This window comes from Globicephala melas, chromosome 8 (assembly GCF_963455315.2).
Source record: "Globicephala melas chromosome 8, mGloMel1.2, whole genome shotgun sequence".
Taxonomy (NCBI): Eukaryota; Metazoa; Chordata; class Mammalia; order Artiodactyla; family Delphinidae; genus Globicephala; species Globicephala melas.
Window position 1 is genome coordinate 13,402,398 of NC_083321.1, and position 16,639 is coordinate 13,419,036.

Consider the following 16,639-nt stretch of genomic DNA (forward strand, 5'->3'; position numbering starts at 1 on the left):
TAGAGATCTTGTCACTGCTTGACCACTTGTGCATAGAAGAGGCTCTGGCATATAGCAGGAGCTCTGCATATATTTGTTGAATGACCAGAGTTGCAGAACTGGGATTTGAACCCAGGTATCTAGCTACAGAGTCTGTGTACTTTCATGTTATGCTGTCTCTTCAGTACTCCAGTACAGGGAGTTGGCAGCTATTTTCTCCTTTCTCAGCAGCTCCTGCCTCTCTGGACAGTGACCTGGGCGCAGCACCTTAAGACCTTTTCTTATCTTGCTGAACCTTTCCATGCTAGCCGGCTTTCTCTTATAAGGGATTCTTTTCCTTCCCCCAAGAATAAGCTGTGGGTGGGGTGGGGAAGGACCTGCTTTTGTTCTTTTGAAAAAATCAGTAGGACAGTATCATCTAATAAACCTACTAAGCCAATAAACATGTATGTCTATGTTTAAAAAAAAAAGTAGGAGATTTATTAATTGAGGTGCCTCTCAATGAATAAAACAGAGTACTATTATATACAAGAAAGGATCCAGAAGAGGTGTTCTAGTAAATCAAAGAGTGTAAAATTTTCTATTTTTACAGTGAGAAAACAATTAAATCTCTCTTCATGGGGTAGTTATTATGAACCAATAAAATCATAGTGCTAATGTGAACTGGCAAGTGTTAGAGGTTTCCATTGGATTAAAAACCAGCATCTTAGCTTTGCTAACCCCACCTTAAAAGCTCAGAATATGTTCAAGATAACAGTGGTTTCAGAACAACTCTGGATGTTCAAGACTAAATTGGTCCTCTGTCATTTTATCTTTTCTTTTTAGGTTTGGGCATTGCTTAACAAATATCCAAAATAGGTAGAAGGAATGATGTGGACAGTGATGTGTGTTGCCATATTAATGTTACTGCCCTTGGCTGTATACCTTATGATAAACTGCTATTTTCTTGTGACCTTTCAAAACTGGGGGTGACATAAATTTAAATCAAGATATTTAAATAGAATATTAGCAGATAGAATCCAGTGGGTGCAATAGAAAGTATGAGCAACTGAAGTTTATTCCAGGATCACAAGGATAGTTTGATATTAGAAAAATTACTGAATTTATAGATCAAAAGAAGTCTAATTTCAAACACTGAAAAGGAATATAATAAATTTCAGCATGTCTTCTTGATAAAAATTCTTAACCGTATAGAAATGGATGGATACTTTGATATGATTAAATATATCATTTTTATAGATTATATGATCATATTCTTGGAAAACCCAAGCAAGTCAACTGGAAAACTAATAAAACAATAAAAAATATTCAGTGAGATGGCCATCTTCAACATAACTAGAACACTCACTGAAATTGGCGTAACACCTCTTTTTCTTCACAAATTAGATAGTTCTACAGTGAGTAATAACATATTCTCATGTTACTTGGAGTAACTTTGTGGTTAAATAGTGAGTACTTTGTGGTTAGTGAGTAAATGTTATAACTCAGAAACTGCCCTTTACTAGTGTAGGAAGGATCTAGAGGCATTTAAAGGCATCAAACATTAATTCTCAAATTAATCTGTAAATGTAGCATAAATCCAGTTCATCGTTTTTATTTCATTTATCTCATTAGCTCATTTTGAATTAGAGGTTTTTTTTTTTTAATTTTATTTATTTTTGGCTGTGTTGGGTCTTCGCTGCTGCTCATGGACTTTTCTCTAGTTGCTGTTGTCTTCGTTGTGGTGCTCGGGCTTCTCATTGCGGTGGTTTCTCTTGTAGTGGAGCATGGGCTCTAGGCATGTGGGCTTCAGTAGTTGTGGTACACAGGCTTAGTTGCTCCGCGGCATGTGGGATCTTCCTGGACCAGGGCTCGAACCCACATCCCCTGCATTGGCAGGCGGATTCTTAACCACTGCGCCACCAGGGAAGCCCTAGAGGTTCTTAATACAGCTTCTACAGATTCCCCATGAATGATCTTCAGGAGGTCTGTCTGCCCTTGAAATTGCTAAATTCTGTGGGCACAAAAAATATGGGTCTTTTTGTTGTCGCTGTTGGTTGAGTGATCCCTCATTTTAATCAAATTTTTGAGGAATCTCTAATCCCAAAATGTCTAAGAATCACTATTCTAAATCCTTAAGTGGTTTAATATTTTTCTGTTTCCTTTTAGCCTGGCGGGCCACCGAAGAAGGGGAAACCAGCTGCACTAGGAGGCGCAGGGAGCACTGGAACCAAGAACAAGAAAGGGTTGGAGACTAAAGAAATAGTGGAGCCTGAGCTCTCGGTCAGTATTATACAGTATGCCTCAAACTCAAAACCACGGAAAGTCATTGCCTATGAGGAGGTTCAGGTTCTCTCTTTTCTGAGTTCTGTAACGTATAGTTAATGGATGTCTTTTTAGCTTATTGAAACTGTGCCTTGGACAAACTTCCCCTTTACAGTAGTATAATAGAATCCTCAGATACTAAAACACACCTATGGGAGTGTTCTTGTAATTTTGGCTGGGGTATTCTTACATTGTTGCCATCTGTTTCCTTAAGCAATTATTAGTGTTAATGTTTTGTATCTTACAGATAGAAGTATGTGAAGAAAAAGCTTCAGCTGTCCTTCCTGCTACCTGTATACAGCTTCTAGACAGCAGTAACTGGAAGGAAAGGCTGGCCTGTATGGAAGAGTTCCAAAAGGTGGGTACACAGGGATGAGTTGAATGTGAAAGAAAATTCCATCATACAGAAGTGATGAATTGATAAATGAAGGACTAGTCCTAATTGCTGTATTTTGTAACCAGTGAACATGTCTGCAGGGTGTTAACTAAAGATGAGGTGGGGTTTTTATTTGCTTTTTAGCTGTTTAGTATTTATCTTTCAACATCTGCTTTCTGTGGCTTCTATCAGCTCATAACCTAAGTGATGCATACTCAAGAAAATTAGGTTTATTCTGAATTATAAGGCTTACATGAATTTTATTTTATTTTTAATTTTTTTTTTTTTTTTTTTTTGGCTGTGTTGGGTCTTTGTTGCTGCGCTCAGGCTTTCTCTAGTTGTGGTGAGCGGGGGCTACTCTTCATTGAGGTGCACGGGCTTCTCATTGCAGTGGCTTCTCTTGTTGCAGAGCACGGGCTCTAGGCACATGGGCTTCAGTAGTTGAAGCATGCGGGTTCAGTAGTTGCAGCATGCAGGCCCTGGAGCGTGCAGGCTTTAGTAGTTGTGGCACGTGGGCTCTAGGGCACGCAGGCATCAGTAGTTGGGGCACACGGGCTTAGTTGCTCCGTGGCAGACCAGGGATCTTCCCAGACCAGGGATCGAACCCATGTCCCCTGCATTGGCAGGCAGACTCTTAACCACTGTGCCACCAGGGAAGTCCCTGAATTTTAATATTATGGTATTAAACTTACTAGGCAAACAGGTCTCTTCACGTAAACCACCCCTCATCCATTTTATGTTTCCCTCTTTGTTGTCATGATTCTCAGAAGAATAGACATTATCACTTGGTATGAGAAGCTTCTTTAAAAAAAATCTGTGTTGGACAGGAGCATGGTGGTTTATTTTGGCACACACTCTTTGATTCTAATGAGGAGGGGTGTGGAGAAACTGCAAGAATGCTGCGACTTGAGCCAGGAGTCCTGGCTTCCAGTCCTGCATCCGCCACTCAAGCTTAGCCCTGGGTGTGCTTCTTTGAAACCTGTACTTAAATGCTTCTAATCTACTCTACTTTGCTATGTTTTTAGGAAAATCGAATAAGTCAAAATATGTATAAGCAGTTTCAGCCATACACTGGGCAAATTAAAACTGTTACTTTCTTTGGGGCAAATTATTTATGAATTCCTGAAATATGAAAAAAAGAGTTTCAGTGGCATCACTATAACAACCATATACCAAACATCCAACTTAAGAAACAAAGTATTAGAACAGAAAGTAAACAAGCTCTATCTGTGACCCTCCTCATTTCTATTCCCCTCACTCCTTCAAAGGTAAACACGTAATTGATTTGGTATATACTGTTCCCTTGGAACTAATCATTAATCCCTTAACTCTCCTACTATCTTGTTTTACTTCAAGGCTGTTGAACTAATGGACCGAACTGAAATGCCATGCCAGGCATTAGTGAGGATGCTGGCCAAGAAACCTGGATGGAAAGAAACTAATTTTCAGGTATATTTAAATTAGAGATTTAATGTCTTTTATTGAAGTAATTTTCATTACATCATCCTATGGTGTATTAGAGAGGTATAGTTTGGTAATTTTTAGCTTGTTCTTTTTTTTAAAATCACTCAGCCAATGTGTCATGTAATTTTAAATGAACAGTGGAATGTGTGCATTTTGATTAAACACATAACTCTAACTTTGTGCATTTAGGAGTTTATATATATACAAATACTTATTGTTTGTTAATTCATATGTATGCATTTTTCTCATTATTTAGACCTGGAAGCCCTCGAATATAGGGAGGGATGAACAATGAGATAGCTTTCTTATTTCTTTGCATAAAAAATAAATGTAGTCTTTAAATTGCTAATAAAAAATTACCACGTAATTGGTTTAACTCATTAACTGATAATAGAGATGAAATTGAGCAGTACCGTTATTTAGTTTAAAAAGTAGGTGTAAAGGGAGGTATAGGAAAGTAATACATGAAGGAAAATGAGAAAAGTGTTTTCTTCTTCTCCTCTAGACATACATAGAGCTGATGGGAAACAAAAGTTTGAAATGTATCAGGTTTATTTTTGGCTTCCTGCTAGTCTCTTTTTTACTTCTGTTTTGCCACCTCTTATTCTCTGTTTAGGACCATAGCTCCCTTGCTCACTGTTCCCTTAGCACTGCGTTATAACCTCATCCAAACCATCCAGCTCCACAAAGGTTTCCCGTGCCAGAAGGTTCTGATACTGCCTTCTTCCCCTCACACCACCACTTTTAAAACTCCCCTTATGTAGCTTCTCAGATAGGTGAAAGAAGCACACCTGATTTGAGCTAATACCCTTCTTTGTATTAGATCCATATCAAGAGATAATTTTATATCTTTTTTTCCTTTATAACAACTTTCCTGAGGGTATAAAATTGTTTTAAACGGTACAGTGCAGCTGTTTTTAGTCTATACACATAGTTAGCAACTCCTACCACTATTTAATTTTAGAGTATTTTCATCACCCCAAAAAGAAACCCCATACCCATCAGTAGTCACTCTCTATTCCTCCCCAAGTCCCCACCCCCAGTCCCTGGCAACAATTAATCTACTTTCTCTCTCTGTGGATCACTTCTCCTGGACATTTCATGTAAATAGAATGATGTGGCCTTTTGTGTCTGGCTTTTACTTAGCATAATGTTTTCAAGGTTCATCCATACTGTAGCATATATCAACTCTACAGTCTTTTTTTTTTTTTTGCGGTACGCGGGCCTCTCACGGCCATGGCCTCTCCCGCTGCGGAGCACAGTCTCCGGACATGCAGGCTCAGCGGCCATGGCCCACGGGCCCAGCCGCTCCGCGGCATGTGGGATCCTCCCGGACTGGGGCACGAACCCACGTCCCCTGCATAAGCAGGTGGACTGTCAACCACTGCGCCACCAGGGAAGCCCTACAGTCTTTTATTGCTAAACAGTATTCCATCGTATGGATATACAACATTTTATTTACCCATTCATAAGTTCTTTGTTTTTTCTTCGGCTGTGTCACGCAGCATATGGAATCTTAGTTCTCCAACCAGGGATCCCGCGACCCCTTCATTGGAAGCACGGAGTCTTAACCACTGGACCACCAGGGAAGTCCCTTCCCATTCATAAGTTGATGGGCATTTGCATTGTTTCTGCTTTGGGGCTATTGTGAATAATGCTACTATGAACTTTCATGTACAAACTTTTGTGTGAACACATGTATATACCTAGTAGAATTTCTGGGTCTTATGGTGACTCTGTGTTTAACTTTCTGAGAAACTGACAAACTGTTTTCTAAAGTGGCTGTACCATTTTATCTTTGCACTAGCAGTGCAGGAGAGTTCCAGTTTCTCTACTTCCTTGCCAACACTTGTTATTTAAATATTCAAACAGGACAAAGGGAAATATTTTCGGTCAAAAGTGTCTGAAGTCCCAGACATCTGCCATCATCACATTAATATCTTTAAATTGTTTTTCACAGTTCCTTCCATTCTTCCACTTAAAAATCTACAAATTCTTTAAATCTCTCAAGTTCTGGTGTGTGTGTGTGTGTGTGTGTGTACACGAGGGTTGTAATTTTTTTTGTGGGCAACTCTAGTAGGAACTCTGAATTAGTATGGTCATTTTATTATGTATTTCAGGATGTATGCTCAGTACTATATGCAGATAACCATAGGAGAAGGAGAATATAGAAATTATATTTTTCAATTCATAAACTTCATGTGGTAACATTGCTTGTTAATATTTTAAAACACTGAGTTTTTTTCTGTCTTAGCTGTCAGCTACATTAATTGATAACAATTAAAGGATAAAAATTATTTTGTTTCTTGGTTTAAAGTTTGATTTTAGTTTGGTCATGTTCTCAGCTGTTACATCTTCAGGCTGCTATAAAAATAAGTAAATAAATAAATGTCTTTGGGCAATTCCCTGGCGGTCCAGTGGTTAGGACTTGGCACTTTCACTGCCGAGGGCCTGGTTCAATCTCTGGTCAGGGAACTAAGATCCCAGAAGCCACGTGGCACGCCCCACCCCCGCCAAAAAAATGTCTTTGGCTTACTCATAACTTTCTGATACTTATCCTTGTTCAGGTGATGCAAATGAAGCTTCACATAGTTGCTTTGATTGCCCAGAAGGGAAATTTTTCCAAAACTTCAGCTCAGATCGTCTTAGATGGCCTTGTAGACAAGATTGGAGATGTGAAATGTGGGAACAATGCAAAAGAAGCTATGACAGCAATAGCAGAAGCTTGTATGTTGCCATGGACAGCTGAACAGGTTAGTGACACAGAGCTCTCTTTCCTCAAGTTTTCCCAGTTTTTTCCCAAATTTTAGTTTAAAGTTATTAGTTAAACTTTAGTTCTTTTCTTCTCAAGTAAAACCTTTTTTGATACTGTTTTACTTTTACCTTTAGTAATTTTTGCACTGTTGCCTGATAATTAAAATTGTTTTAGTCAAGAATATTCTATTAAGAATGAAAGTAATTTTCTCTTAAGACATTATCATCCAGAGTGACCACTAATGAAAAGTTGTAAACAGTCCAGATTGCCTTTTAAAAAATTTTTTTTATTGAAGTATTAGTTGATGTACAATACTGTGAGAATGCTTTTAATACTTCTGTCACTTACCTCATTTTCTTGTGTAAATTAAATATTTCATTCCTAAGGCATTCTTGCAGTTGTGTTAGCATCAGGAAAACCACGCTTAATCTACTACTGCCTTAATGTCAAGCTGTATTTCTGTGAGAAATATGAGAGAAAACACAGATCTGTTTTGGTTTTTTGTATGTTTGTTTTTCCACTCCAGGTTATGTCAATGGCTTTCTTACAGAAGAATCCCAAGAATCAGTCAGAAACTCTGAATTGGCTATCAAATGCAATAAAAGAATTTGGTTTTTCTGGGTAAGTCAGAAAGAAATCAAGCACATGTTTTGCCAGTCTCTAACTGGTGATTATATTTGTTGTAGCTATTGCTGCTTATTTCTGAGAAGCCAGAGCTGGATTGCCTATAATTTATATAAAACAAGACTACCTTTGTTCCAAAAGCCTATATTGGCTTGTGCTCCTGCATTTTGATATCCACTAATATTAGAGTTCTCTAAGTTATTTTTCCTCAAGTATTTGTAACTGTCCCACAGAAAAGCCAGTTCCAAGGATTTCTAGTCAAATACATTTGGAAAGTACTATATAAAATCACACTTGTTTAGAGATCTATAGTGCACGTTGGAATATTAAAGGCTCTGAGAAGTCCTGCAGTTGAGACACTTGTTTAACCCACTCTTTCCCAAAGTTATTTGTCTGTTGATCACATTTGTTTACAGTAGTCCCCCGCTTATCTGTGGTTTCACCTTCCACAGTTTCAGTTACCCACAGTCAACTGCATTCAAAAAATATTAAATGGAAAATTTCAGAAATAAACAATTTATAAGTTTTAAACTGTGGGCCATTCTGAGTAGCATGATGAAATCTCACTCTGTCCTGCCCAGGATATGAATCATTCGTTTGTCCAGTGTATCCCACCCATCAGTCACTTAGTAGCTGTCTCAGTTACAGATCGATCCTTGTGGTATTGTAGTGCTGCTGTTCAAGTAACCCTTATTTTACTTAATAATGGCCCTATGGGACTTCCCTGGCTGTCCAGTGGTTGGGACTTTGCTTTCCAATGCAGGGGGAGCAGGTTCGATCCCTGGTCAGGGAGCTAAGATCCCACATGCCTCGTGGCCAAAAAACAAAAACATAAAACAGAAGCAATATTGTAAGAAATTAAATAAAGACTTTAAAAATGGTCGACATCAAAAAAGTCGTAAAAAAAAAAAAATTGCCCCAAAGTGCAAGAGTAGAGATGCTGGCAATTTGGATATGCTAAAAAGAAGCTGTAAAGTGCTTCCTTTAAGTAAAAAAGTGAAAGTTCTCAACTCAGTAAGGAAAGAAAAAACTGGCTTGCTGAGGTTGCTAAGATCTACAGTAAGAATCTTCTATCCATAAATTGTGAAGGAAAAAGAAATTCGTGAGTTTCACTGTTGCACCTCAAACTGCAAACATTGTAAGTGCTTAGTTAAGATGGAAAAGGCATTGAATTTTTGGGTGGAAGACATAAACGGAAAGAAAACATGACTGATGGCAATGTGTTCCACCCAAAAGCGTGCAGGCTATGAAGATTTCAGTAAGGGATCCCCTGAAACAAGTGACACCAAGCCATTTGCTGCAAGTAAGGATGGCTACACAGATTCAGAAACAGGTTGGGACTGAAAAATGTAAAAATTATAGGAGAGGCTGCGTTTGCCAGTGAAGCAGCCTCTGCATTACTGGTAGAGTTGAAAAAATTGATAAAGGAGAAAGAGCACACTCACATAACTTTTATTACAGTATATTGTTATAATTGTTCTGTTATTAGTTATTATTACTAATCTCTTACTGTGTCTAATTTATAAATTAAACTTTATCATAGTTCCATAGGTATAGGAAAAAAATAGTATATGTAGTACTATCCACGGTTTCAGGAATCCACTGGGGGGTCTTGGAAAGTATCCCTCCCAGATAAGGGGGAACTATTGTATTTTATTTAGCAAAATTTTATAGACTTACTTTATGCCTGGCACTTTCTAAATAATAACTCACTTGATTTAATCATCATTAAAAAACATGTGAGGTATTGTTCTCTCCTTTTATAGATGAGGAAACTAGAGCACAGAAAGCTTGAGTGATCTGCCCAAGTCACAGAAAGTGGCAAAGCCAAGATTTTTTTTTTTTAATAAAGTTATTTTATTTATTTATTTTTGGCTGTATTGGGTCTTTGTTGCTGTGCACAGGCTTTCTCTAGTTGCGGCGAGCAAGGGCTACTCTTCGTTGTGGTGCGTGGGCTTCTCGTTGCGGTGGCTTCTCTTGTTGCGGAGCACGGGCTCTAGGCGCACGGGCTTCAGTAGTTGTGGCACGCAGGCTCAGTAGTTGTGGCTCGCGGGCTCTAGAGCTCAGGCTCAGTAGTTGTGGTGCACAGGCTTAGTTGCTCCGCGGCATGTGGGATCTTCCTGGACCAGGGCTTGAACCTGTGTCCCTTGCATTGGCAGGCAGGTTCTTAACCACTGCGTCAGGAAGTGGTTAGGGAAGTCCTGGGAGAAAAACATTCTAGACAAAGGGAACAGCAAGTGCAAAAGCCCTGTGGCAGGAGCACATGTGATATATTTTAAAATAGCAAGGAGTAATTGTTCTTCAGAATGCAGTTGGAGTAGAAGAGTGAGGGAGTAGGGAGTGGTAGGAGATAAAGATTGAAGAAAGAACAGGGGCCCAAGTTGTGTAGGGCCTCAAAGTTTTGAATAAATTGGAAACCATTAGATAGTTTTGAGCAGAATAATACAAGGATTATTCAGTCAGAACAGATAGTGAAGATCAAGGGCAGAAGCAGGGAGACTAATTAGAAGGCTACTGAAATAATCCTGTCAAGAAATTATATGGCTTGGAAGTATTATGATTCAGAATATATTTTGAAGGTAGAACTAAGCAGGATATTGAACTTAAGAGAGAAGAGGAGTCAAGGGTGACTCTGAGGAGTCAGGGATGGCCTGAGCAACTGGAGAATGAAGTGCCTGTTTACTGAGATAGGGAAGACTATGGGAAGAACAGGTTTGGGGGCGGGCTGTGGACAATCAGGAGTTTGGTTTTGACAGATGTAGGTTATCTACTAGACATAAAAATGGAAATGTCACAAAGGCAGTCGGATATATGAATCTGGAGTTCAGGAAAGAGATCAACACTGGATTGATCTAATGCATATAGATAGTATTTAAAGCTTACTTTAAATGAGTGTAGAAAGAGAATAGGTGAAACTCAGGACATATCTAAAGGAAGCTGGTTCTAGAGTCTGGCTTTATAAAACTCCATTGAGTATTTTGAGGTTTCACTTGTTTTTCATTCTAAGTATCATTTCTTCTAGATTGAACGTGAAAGCTTTCATTAGCAATGTGAAGACAGCTCTTGCTGCAACAAACCCAGTGAGTACATACCAGCATGTATAGGAAGAGTAGTAAGTACAGCCATCTTTATGGTTCTGTTCTGATCTGAAAAGTTATTTTTGTTCTGCCAGGCTGTGAGGACTTCTGCCATCACCTTGCTTGGCGTGATGTATCTGTACGTTGGTCCCTCTTTGCGAATGTTCTTTGAGGATGAGAAGCCTGCCCTCCTATCCCAGATAGATGCAGAATTTGAGAAGGTAAAGATTCCACAAATGATACAATCCATAGTTGACTTGAGAATGCTTATATTAGTTAAGTTTAAACTTTTAACCCTTTGGAATGAAGAATATGTATGTATTTGCTTTTATATGTATAAGGTATCCCTGGGAAGAATTCATAAGAAATAGATGACTTTGTGAGGAAGAGAACTAGATAGCTATGGTATAGGATGGGACATTTTCCCCTTTGTGGCTTTGGAATATTAAACATTTTGAATGTATTACCTATTCCAAAAGTACACTAAATATAACATTAAATTTTTTTTTTTAAGTAAAAAGAAACTTGACCTTCCTTGAATAAACTTTCTAATTGAAATTGCTAAGTTTTGGCAGACTTGCTGTGTATTGTCTTGGGCATACAAGTCAAATGACAGCTTTATGATTGAGAAGTCATATTCTAATAGGTTTGTATAAAGATATCTTTTGTCACATAGTCTCAAAATTGGAATCTAAGTAGGAATTAAAATATGTGCTGTGTGAATATTAAATATTATGAAGGAATATGAAAGTTTGACACAGGTACCATTCTCTAACCAGTTTGCTCTCATATTCTTCATCAAGTTCATTAGCCTCACTGACTTATTTGTGTGTAGATGCAGGGACAGAACCCACCTGCTCCAACCAGAGGGATTTCCAAACACAGTACAAGTGGTACAGATGAAGGAGAAGATGGAGACGAACCAGATGATGGGGGCAATGATGTTGTGGATCTTTTGCCAAGGACAGAAATCAGGTTTGTTGCTAATGATTTATTTGATGTATTATACTTAGTTCTTAATGGTGTCTTCTGTTTCTCAGTCAGGGTACTTCTGTGACATCATTGTTCTTTTAGGCATCTGGAATTAAGGATTCTGTCTTTTTTTTTCAGTGATAAAATCACTTCAGAGTTGGTGTCTAAGATTGGTGACAAGAATTGGAAGATCAGGAAAGAAGGCCTAGATGAAGTGGCAGGTATTATCAATGAAGCAAAATTTATCCAGCCAAACATAGGTGAACTTCCAACTGCCTTGAAGGGTCGACTCAACGATTCAAATAAAATCTTGGTACGTAGAATATATGCCTGTTTTTTTCTCTCCCCTCTCTGCCCCTGCAGGGTGATCCTTTTCAGTAACCTTCAGCAGCAAAAACAAAAAGGAGTTAGTCACTCTATTGCTTTGAACTAGAAATAGCTTCCTTTAATTTTTTAAGTGTGCCTCAAGATATGTTGGTAGATGGCAAGTTTATTAATCAAATTTTCATGAATCTCAGATTTGCTGTTTACAGGGCTCTGATATTAAGTATTTTTGTATAAAACTGCTTGTAATACCCATAAACAAGTTAATTTCTAATTTTTAAATTTGGATTTTTATGTGAGATTTTTCTTAAACTAGGCTTTACCTTACTTTAAAATTATAAAGCATTGTAATCTCTAGTCGAAAATTCTAATATTCCAATTTTATGAACTGATGATAAAAGGAGACACCATCACCCAAAAATTATTCATAAGCTGATTAGTATCATAATGAGCTGATTTTTTAAAGTAGGCCAGAAACTTCCTACTGCATTGACTGTATAGCAGCAAACTTGCAAAACTTTGAGCACACCTTGCAATGGTTTGAACGTAAGGTGTTGGCTTTTCCCACCCAGGTGCAGCAGACGTTGAATATCCTCCAGCAGTTGGCAGTAGCCATGGGCCCAAACATAAAGCAACATGTGAAGAACTTAGGCATCTCTATCATCACAGTGCTTGGAGACAGCAAGGTAAACCTGACTCTTTTTACCACAGCTCTGTTCTGGAATAGGCCAGCCACATGACTGGGCTAAGAATAATCCTTTTTTTTTTTTTTTTTAATTTATTTATTTGTTTGTTTTTATTTTTGGCTGTGTTGGGTCGTTGTTGCTGTGCACGGGCTTTCTCTAGTTGTGGCGAGCGGGGGCTACTCTTCGTCATGGTGCGCGGGCTTCCCATTGCAGTGGCTTCTTGTTGCAGAGCACAGGCTCTAGGTGCACGGGCTTCAGTAGTTGTGGTGCGTGGGCTCAGTAGTTGTGGCTTGCAGGCTCTTGAGCGCAGGCTCAGTAGTTGTGGCGCACGGGCGTAGTTGCTCCGCGGCATGTGGGATCTTCCTGGGCCAAGGCTCGAACCCGTGTCCCTTGCATTGACAGGCAGATTCTTAACTATTGCGCCTCCAGGGAAGCCCCAATCCTTTTCTTACATGTAAGAGTGCATGTAAACAGTTTATAAACTTTGTTAGAGAAGAGAATATTAGGAGGAAAATCGTAAAAATTTTTACCTCCCAGGCATTATTAAGGTGATCAGATATCTCACTAGCTTTGTGACCCTTAGATAAGTTGTTTATCTTCTTTGAGTTTCAGTTTTTTATCTATGAAATTTAATTCTTACAGAATTAAATAAGCAACTGTACATAAAGTACCTGTACCTGTCTCATACAGTATGTACTCAAAAAATGGTTGCTATTATGATTATGATATCATTGTTTAAGGTGTTGGTATAAAGAGTGAATAAACATATAAATTTTGGATCATGTATTTTATTTTCTACCTGTTCCCTCAACTACTAGAGTAGGATCTTCTGGTACTTCAGTAAGATATTTGCAGTTTCACAGTCCTGGAATTTGTCACATTGAAAGTTGCAAGCTCTTATGTTTATCCTTAATTGAATATTCGAATGTCTCTTTATTTTTGTGTAATACATTTAATTTGAGGAATTGGACTATTTTAATATTTTTCACGTCAGTACGTCGTTCTCATTCTATGAATGCAAATTAATATAAAAACAAAAATGTTCAATCAAATTGTTAATTTCAGTCTAACTATTAAGAGTTCTCTAACAAGTAGAATTACATTCTTTAGCAGATAACCAGGGACATAAGAGTCCCCAGAAGTTCAGGAAACAAAACCTAAGAGTTTGTTCCCCTAACATGATATTTTATGCCCAGGTCACTGTTTTCCCTAATTAACTGAGTATGGGATCTTTACAATTTGGAGTTTTATGTTTCTAATTTACTTTGGAGTTTTAGTACAACGTGGATCTACATTCTGTTTCAAAGAAGATGAAGTATGTTCCAAGTATGTTCATGTGGACTTTAGAGAAACCTCCATTGTTCGTGTTCCTAAAGTAACAGGTTTTTCACTCCCTACCTCCAAACCATAGCAGTGTTACCTTTATTGATTCTCTCTTCCATTCAGAACAATGTTCGAGCTGCGGCCCTAGCAACAGTGAATGCTTGGGCAGAACAGACTGGCATGAAGGAATGGCTGGAGGGGGAAGATCTTTCTGAAGAGCTCAAAAAGGAAAATCCTTTCTTGAGGCAAGAGGTTAGTACCACAAATATGATTTGCTTTACTCATGTCTTCTACCTTCATAGAGGCTTGGACCTACCTAATAAATATACATGAATGGATAGAATGAGTTCCATTATAAAATCGCTAATAATATGAAACCAAATTCCTGGAGCTTTTTTATTCATGTGCTTCCTTTTCTTTTTTCCTTTCATGTGCTTTTTTAACAAACTTTTTAAAGGACTAGTCTTTTTGTGAAGTTTTCTCTTTGCTTGAACTCTTAAATGGTAAAGTAAGAGGTTTTAATCATGACATAAAAATAGTTCAACATTCAAAAGTCTATCAGTGTCACCCATCATACCAACAGGCTAAAGAAAAGTCATATAATCCTATCAGTTGACAAAAAAAAGGATTTGAGAAAATCCAACATCTATTCATGATAAAAGCTGTCAGTAAGTTAGTAATAGAAGAGAATTACTCAAGTTAAATAAAAAGCATCTGCAAAAAACCTCTGTAAATGATAATATTCTTAGTGGTTAAAGACTGAATGCTTTCCCCCTAAGATCAGGAACAAAGCAAGAATGTCCACTTTCACTGCTGTTACTCTGCATAGAACTGGAAGTTCTAGTCACTGCAATAAGGCAAGAAAAAGAAATGAAAGGCATACAGTTGGAAAAAGAATAAATAAAACTATCCGTAATTGCAGATAACATGACTGTTTACATAGAAAATTCCAGGAAATCTACAAGTAAACTCCTAGAACTAATAAATGAGTTCAGTAAGATTGCAGGATACAAAATAAACACAATCACATTTGACAAAAGTCAATCACATTTCTTTATGATACATTGAACATATGGAAACCGAAGTTACAAACATAGTACAGTTTACAGTCACTCCAAAGAAAATGAAATCCTTAGCTATACACTTAACAAAACAAATACAAAATATGTCTACTGAAAATTACAAAAATGCTGATGAAGCATTCAAGGAAGACCCACATAGATGTAGAGACATGCCATGTTTGTGGATTGGAAGATTTAACATAGTAGAAATTAGAAATGTCAGTTCTATACATTTAATGTATACATAATTGATGTATGCACTTAATGTAATTCTTATCAAAATTCAAGAAAGTTTTTTTGTAGACAAAGTCAAGGTTATTTTAAAATTTATATTCTAGCTAAAACAGTCTTGACAAAGGGAAAAAAATGGAAAGAACCTCTCTACCATATATTAGGGCTTACGAAATTAAATTGCTAACATAATCAAGACACTGTGGGGAATTCCCTGGCGGTCCAGTGCTTAGGACTCCATGCTTTCACTGCCAAGGGCTCAGGTTCAATTCCTGGTTGGGGAACTGATCCCCCCAGCCAAGCTGTGTGGCAAAAAAAAAAAAAAAAAAAAAAGACACTGTGATAGCAAGGGGTAGGAGGAAGAGGATAGATACAGATAGGTGGAGCTGAAGAGGAAACCCAGAAATAGACCCACACAAATATGAGCAACTAATTTGCAACGGTGTTTCCAAAGTAATTCAGTGGAGGAAGTGTGGCCTTTTCACCAGATGATGCTGGAGCAGTTGACATCCAGAGACAAAAAAATTAAACCTTACCTAAACCTCACATCTTATACCAGAATTAACTCAAAATGGATTTATGGGCTTAAATGTAGAACATAAAACTATAGAACTTTTAAAGATAACATAGGAGAAAACCTTCAAGATATAGAAATTCTTCAGGCAAAGAATTCTTAGACTAGACACCAAAACCACAATTCATCAAAGAAAAATTTGATAAATTGGACCTCATCAAAATTAAGAACTCTTACTCTACAAAAGACCATGTGAAGAAGATGAAAAGACAGCCTGGAGTGGGAGAAAATATTTGCAACCTCTGTGTCTGATAACGGACTATCATCGAGAATATATATATATATATATATATATATATATATATATATATATATATATATATATAAAGAACTCTCAAAACTCAACAGTTAAAAATCTAATTACAAAATAGGCAAAAGACAAGAACAGACATTTCACTGAAGAGGATATACAGATGGCAAATAAGCCCATGAAAGGTGTTCAACATTATTGGCCATCAAGGAAATGCAAATTAAAACTGCAATGAGATATCACAGACAACTATCAGAATTACTAAAATAAAAAATTGTGATAACACCAAATTCTGGCAAGAATGTGGAAAAACTTGAACACTCTCCTGGTGGAAATGTAAAATGGTATAGCCACTCCAGAAAACAGTTGGGCAGTTTCTTACGAGACTATACTTGTAGTTACTATATGACCCAGCAAGTCTTGGGCATTTATTCCAGAAAAATGAAAATTTATGTTTACACAAAAGCCTATATACAAATGTTCATAGCAGCTGATTCATAATAGCCAAAATCTGGAAACAGCCCAGATGTCTTTCAACAGGTGAATGCTTAAACTATTGTATATCCATATGTGTAATACTATTTAGCAGTAAAAGAAACAAATTATTTATACATGCAACAAGTTAGATAAATCGCAGAG

At 37.5% G+C, this 16,639-nt stretch overlaps 1 protein-coding gene across 3 annotated transcripts in view; it reads left to right on the top strand.

Moving 5' to 3' along the window:
- Positions 1–16,639, top strand: part of CKAP5 (cytoskeleton associated protein 5) — a 106,866-nt gene that overhangs the window by 60,556 nt on the left and 29,671 nt on the right. For all 3 annotated transcript variants that reach the window (XM_060303245.2, XM_030864525.3, XM_060303246.2), the window contains exons 14-24: positions 2,128–2,241; positions 2,531–2,641; positions 4,016–4,108; positions 6,691–6,876; positions 7,405–7,499; positions 10,525–10,582; positions 10,675–10,800; positions 11,415–11,554; positions 11,690–11,864; positions 12,448–12,561; positions 14,008–14,136. In XM_060303245.2, coding sequence (XP_060159228.1) covers positions 2,128–2,241; positions 2,531–2,641; positions 4,016–4,108; positions 6,691–6,876; positions 7,405–7,499; positions 10,525–10,582; positions 10,675–10,800; positions 11,415–11,554; positions 11,690–11,864; positions 12,448–12,561; positions 14,008–14,136 — 1,341 coding nt within the window. The remainder of the gene's footprint in view (positions 1–2,127; positions 2,242–2,530; positions 2,642–4,015; positions 4,109–6,690; positions 6,877–7,404; positions 7,500–10,524; positions 10,583–10,674; positions 10,801–11,414; positions 11,555–11,689; positions 11,865–12,447; positions 12,562–14,007; positions 14,137–16,639) is intronic.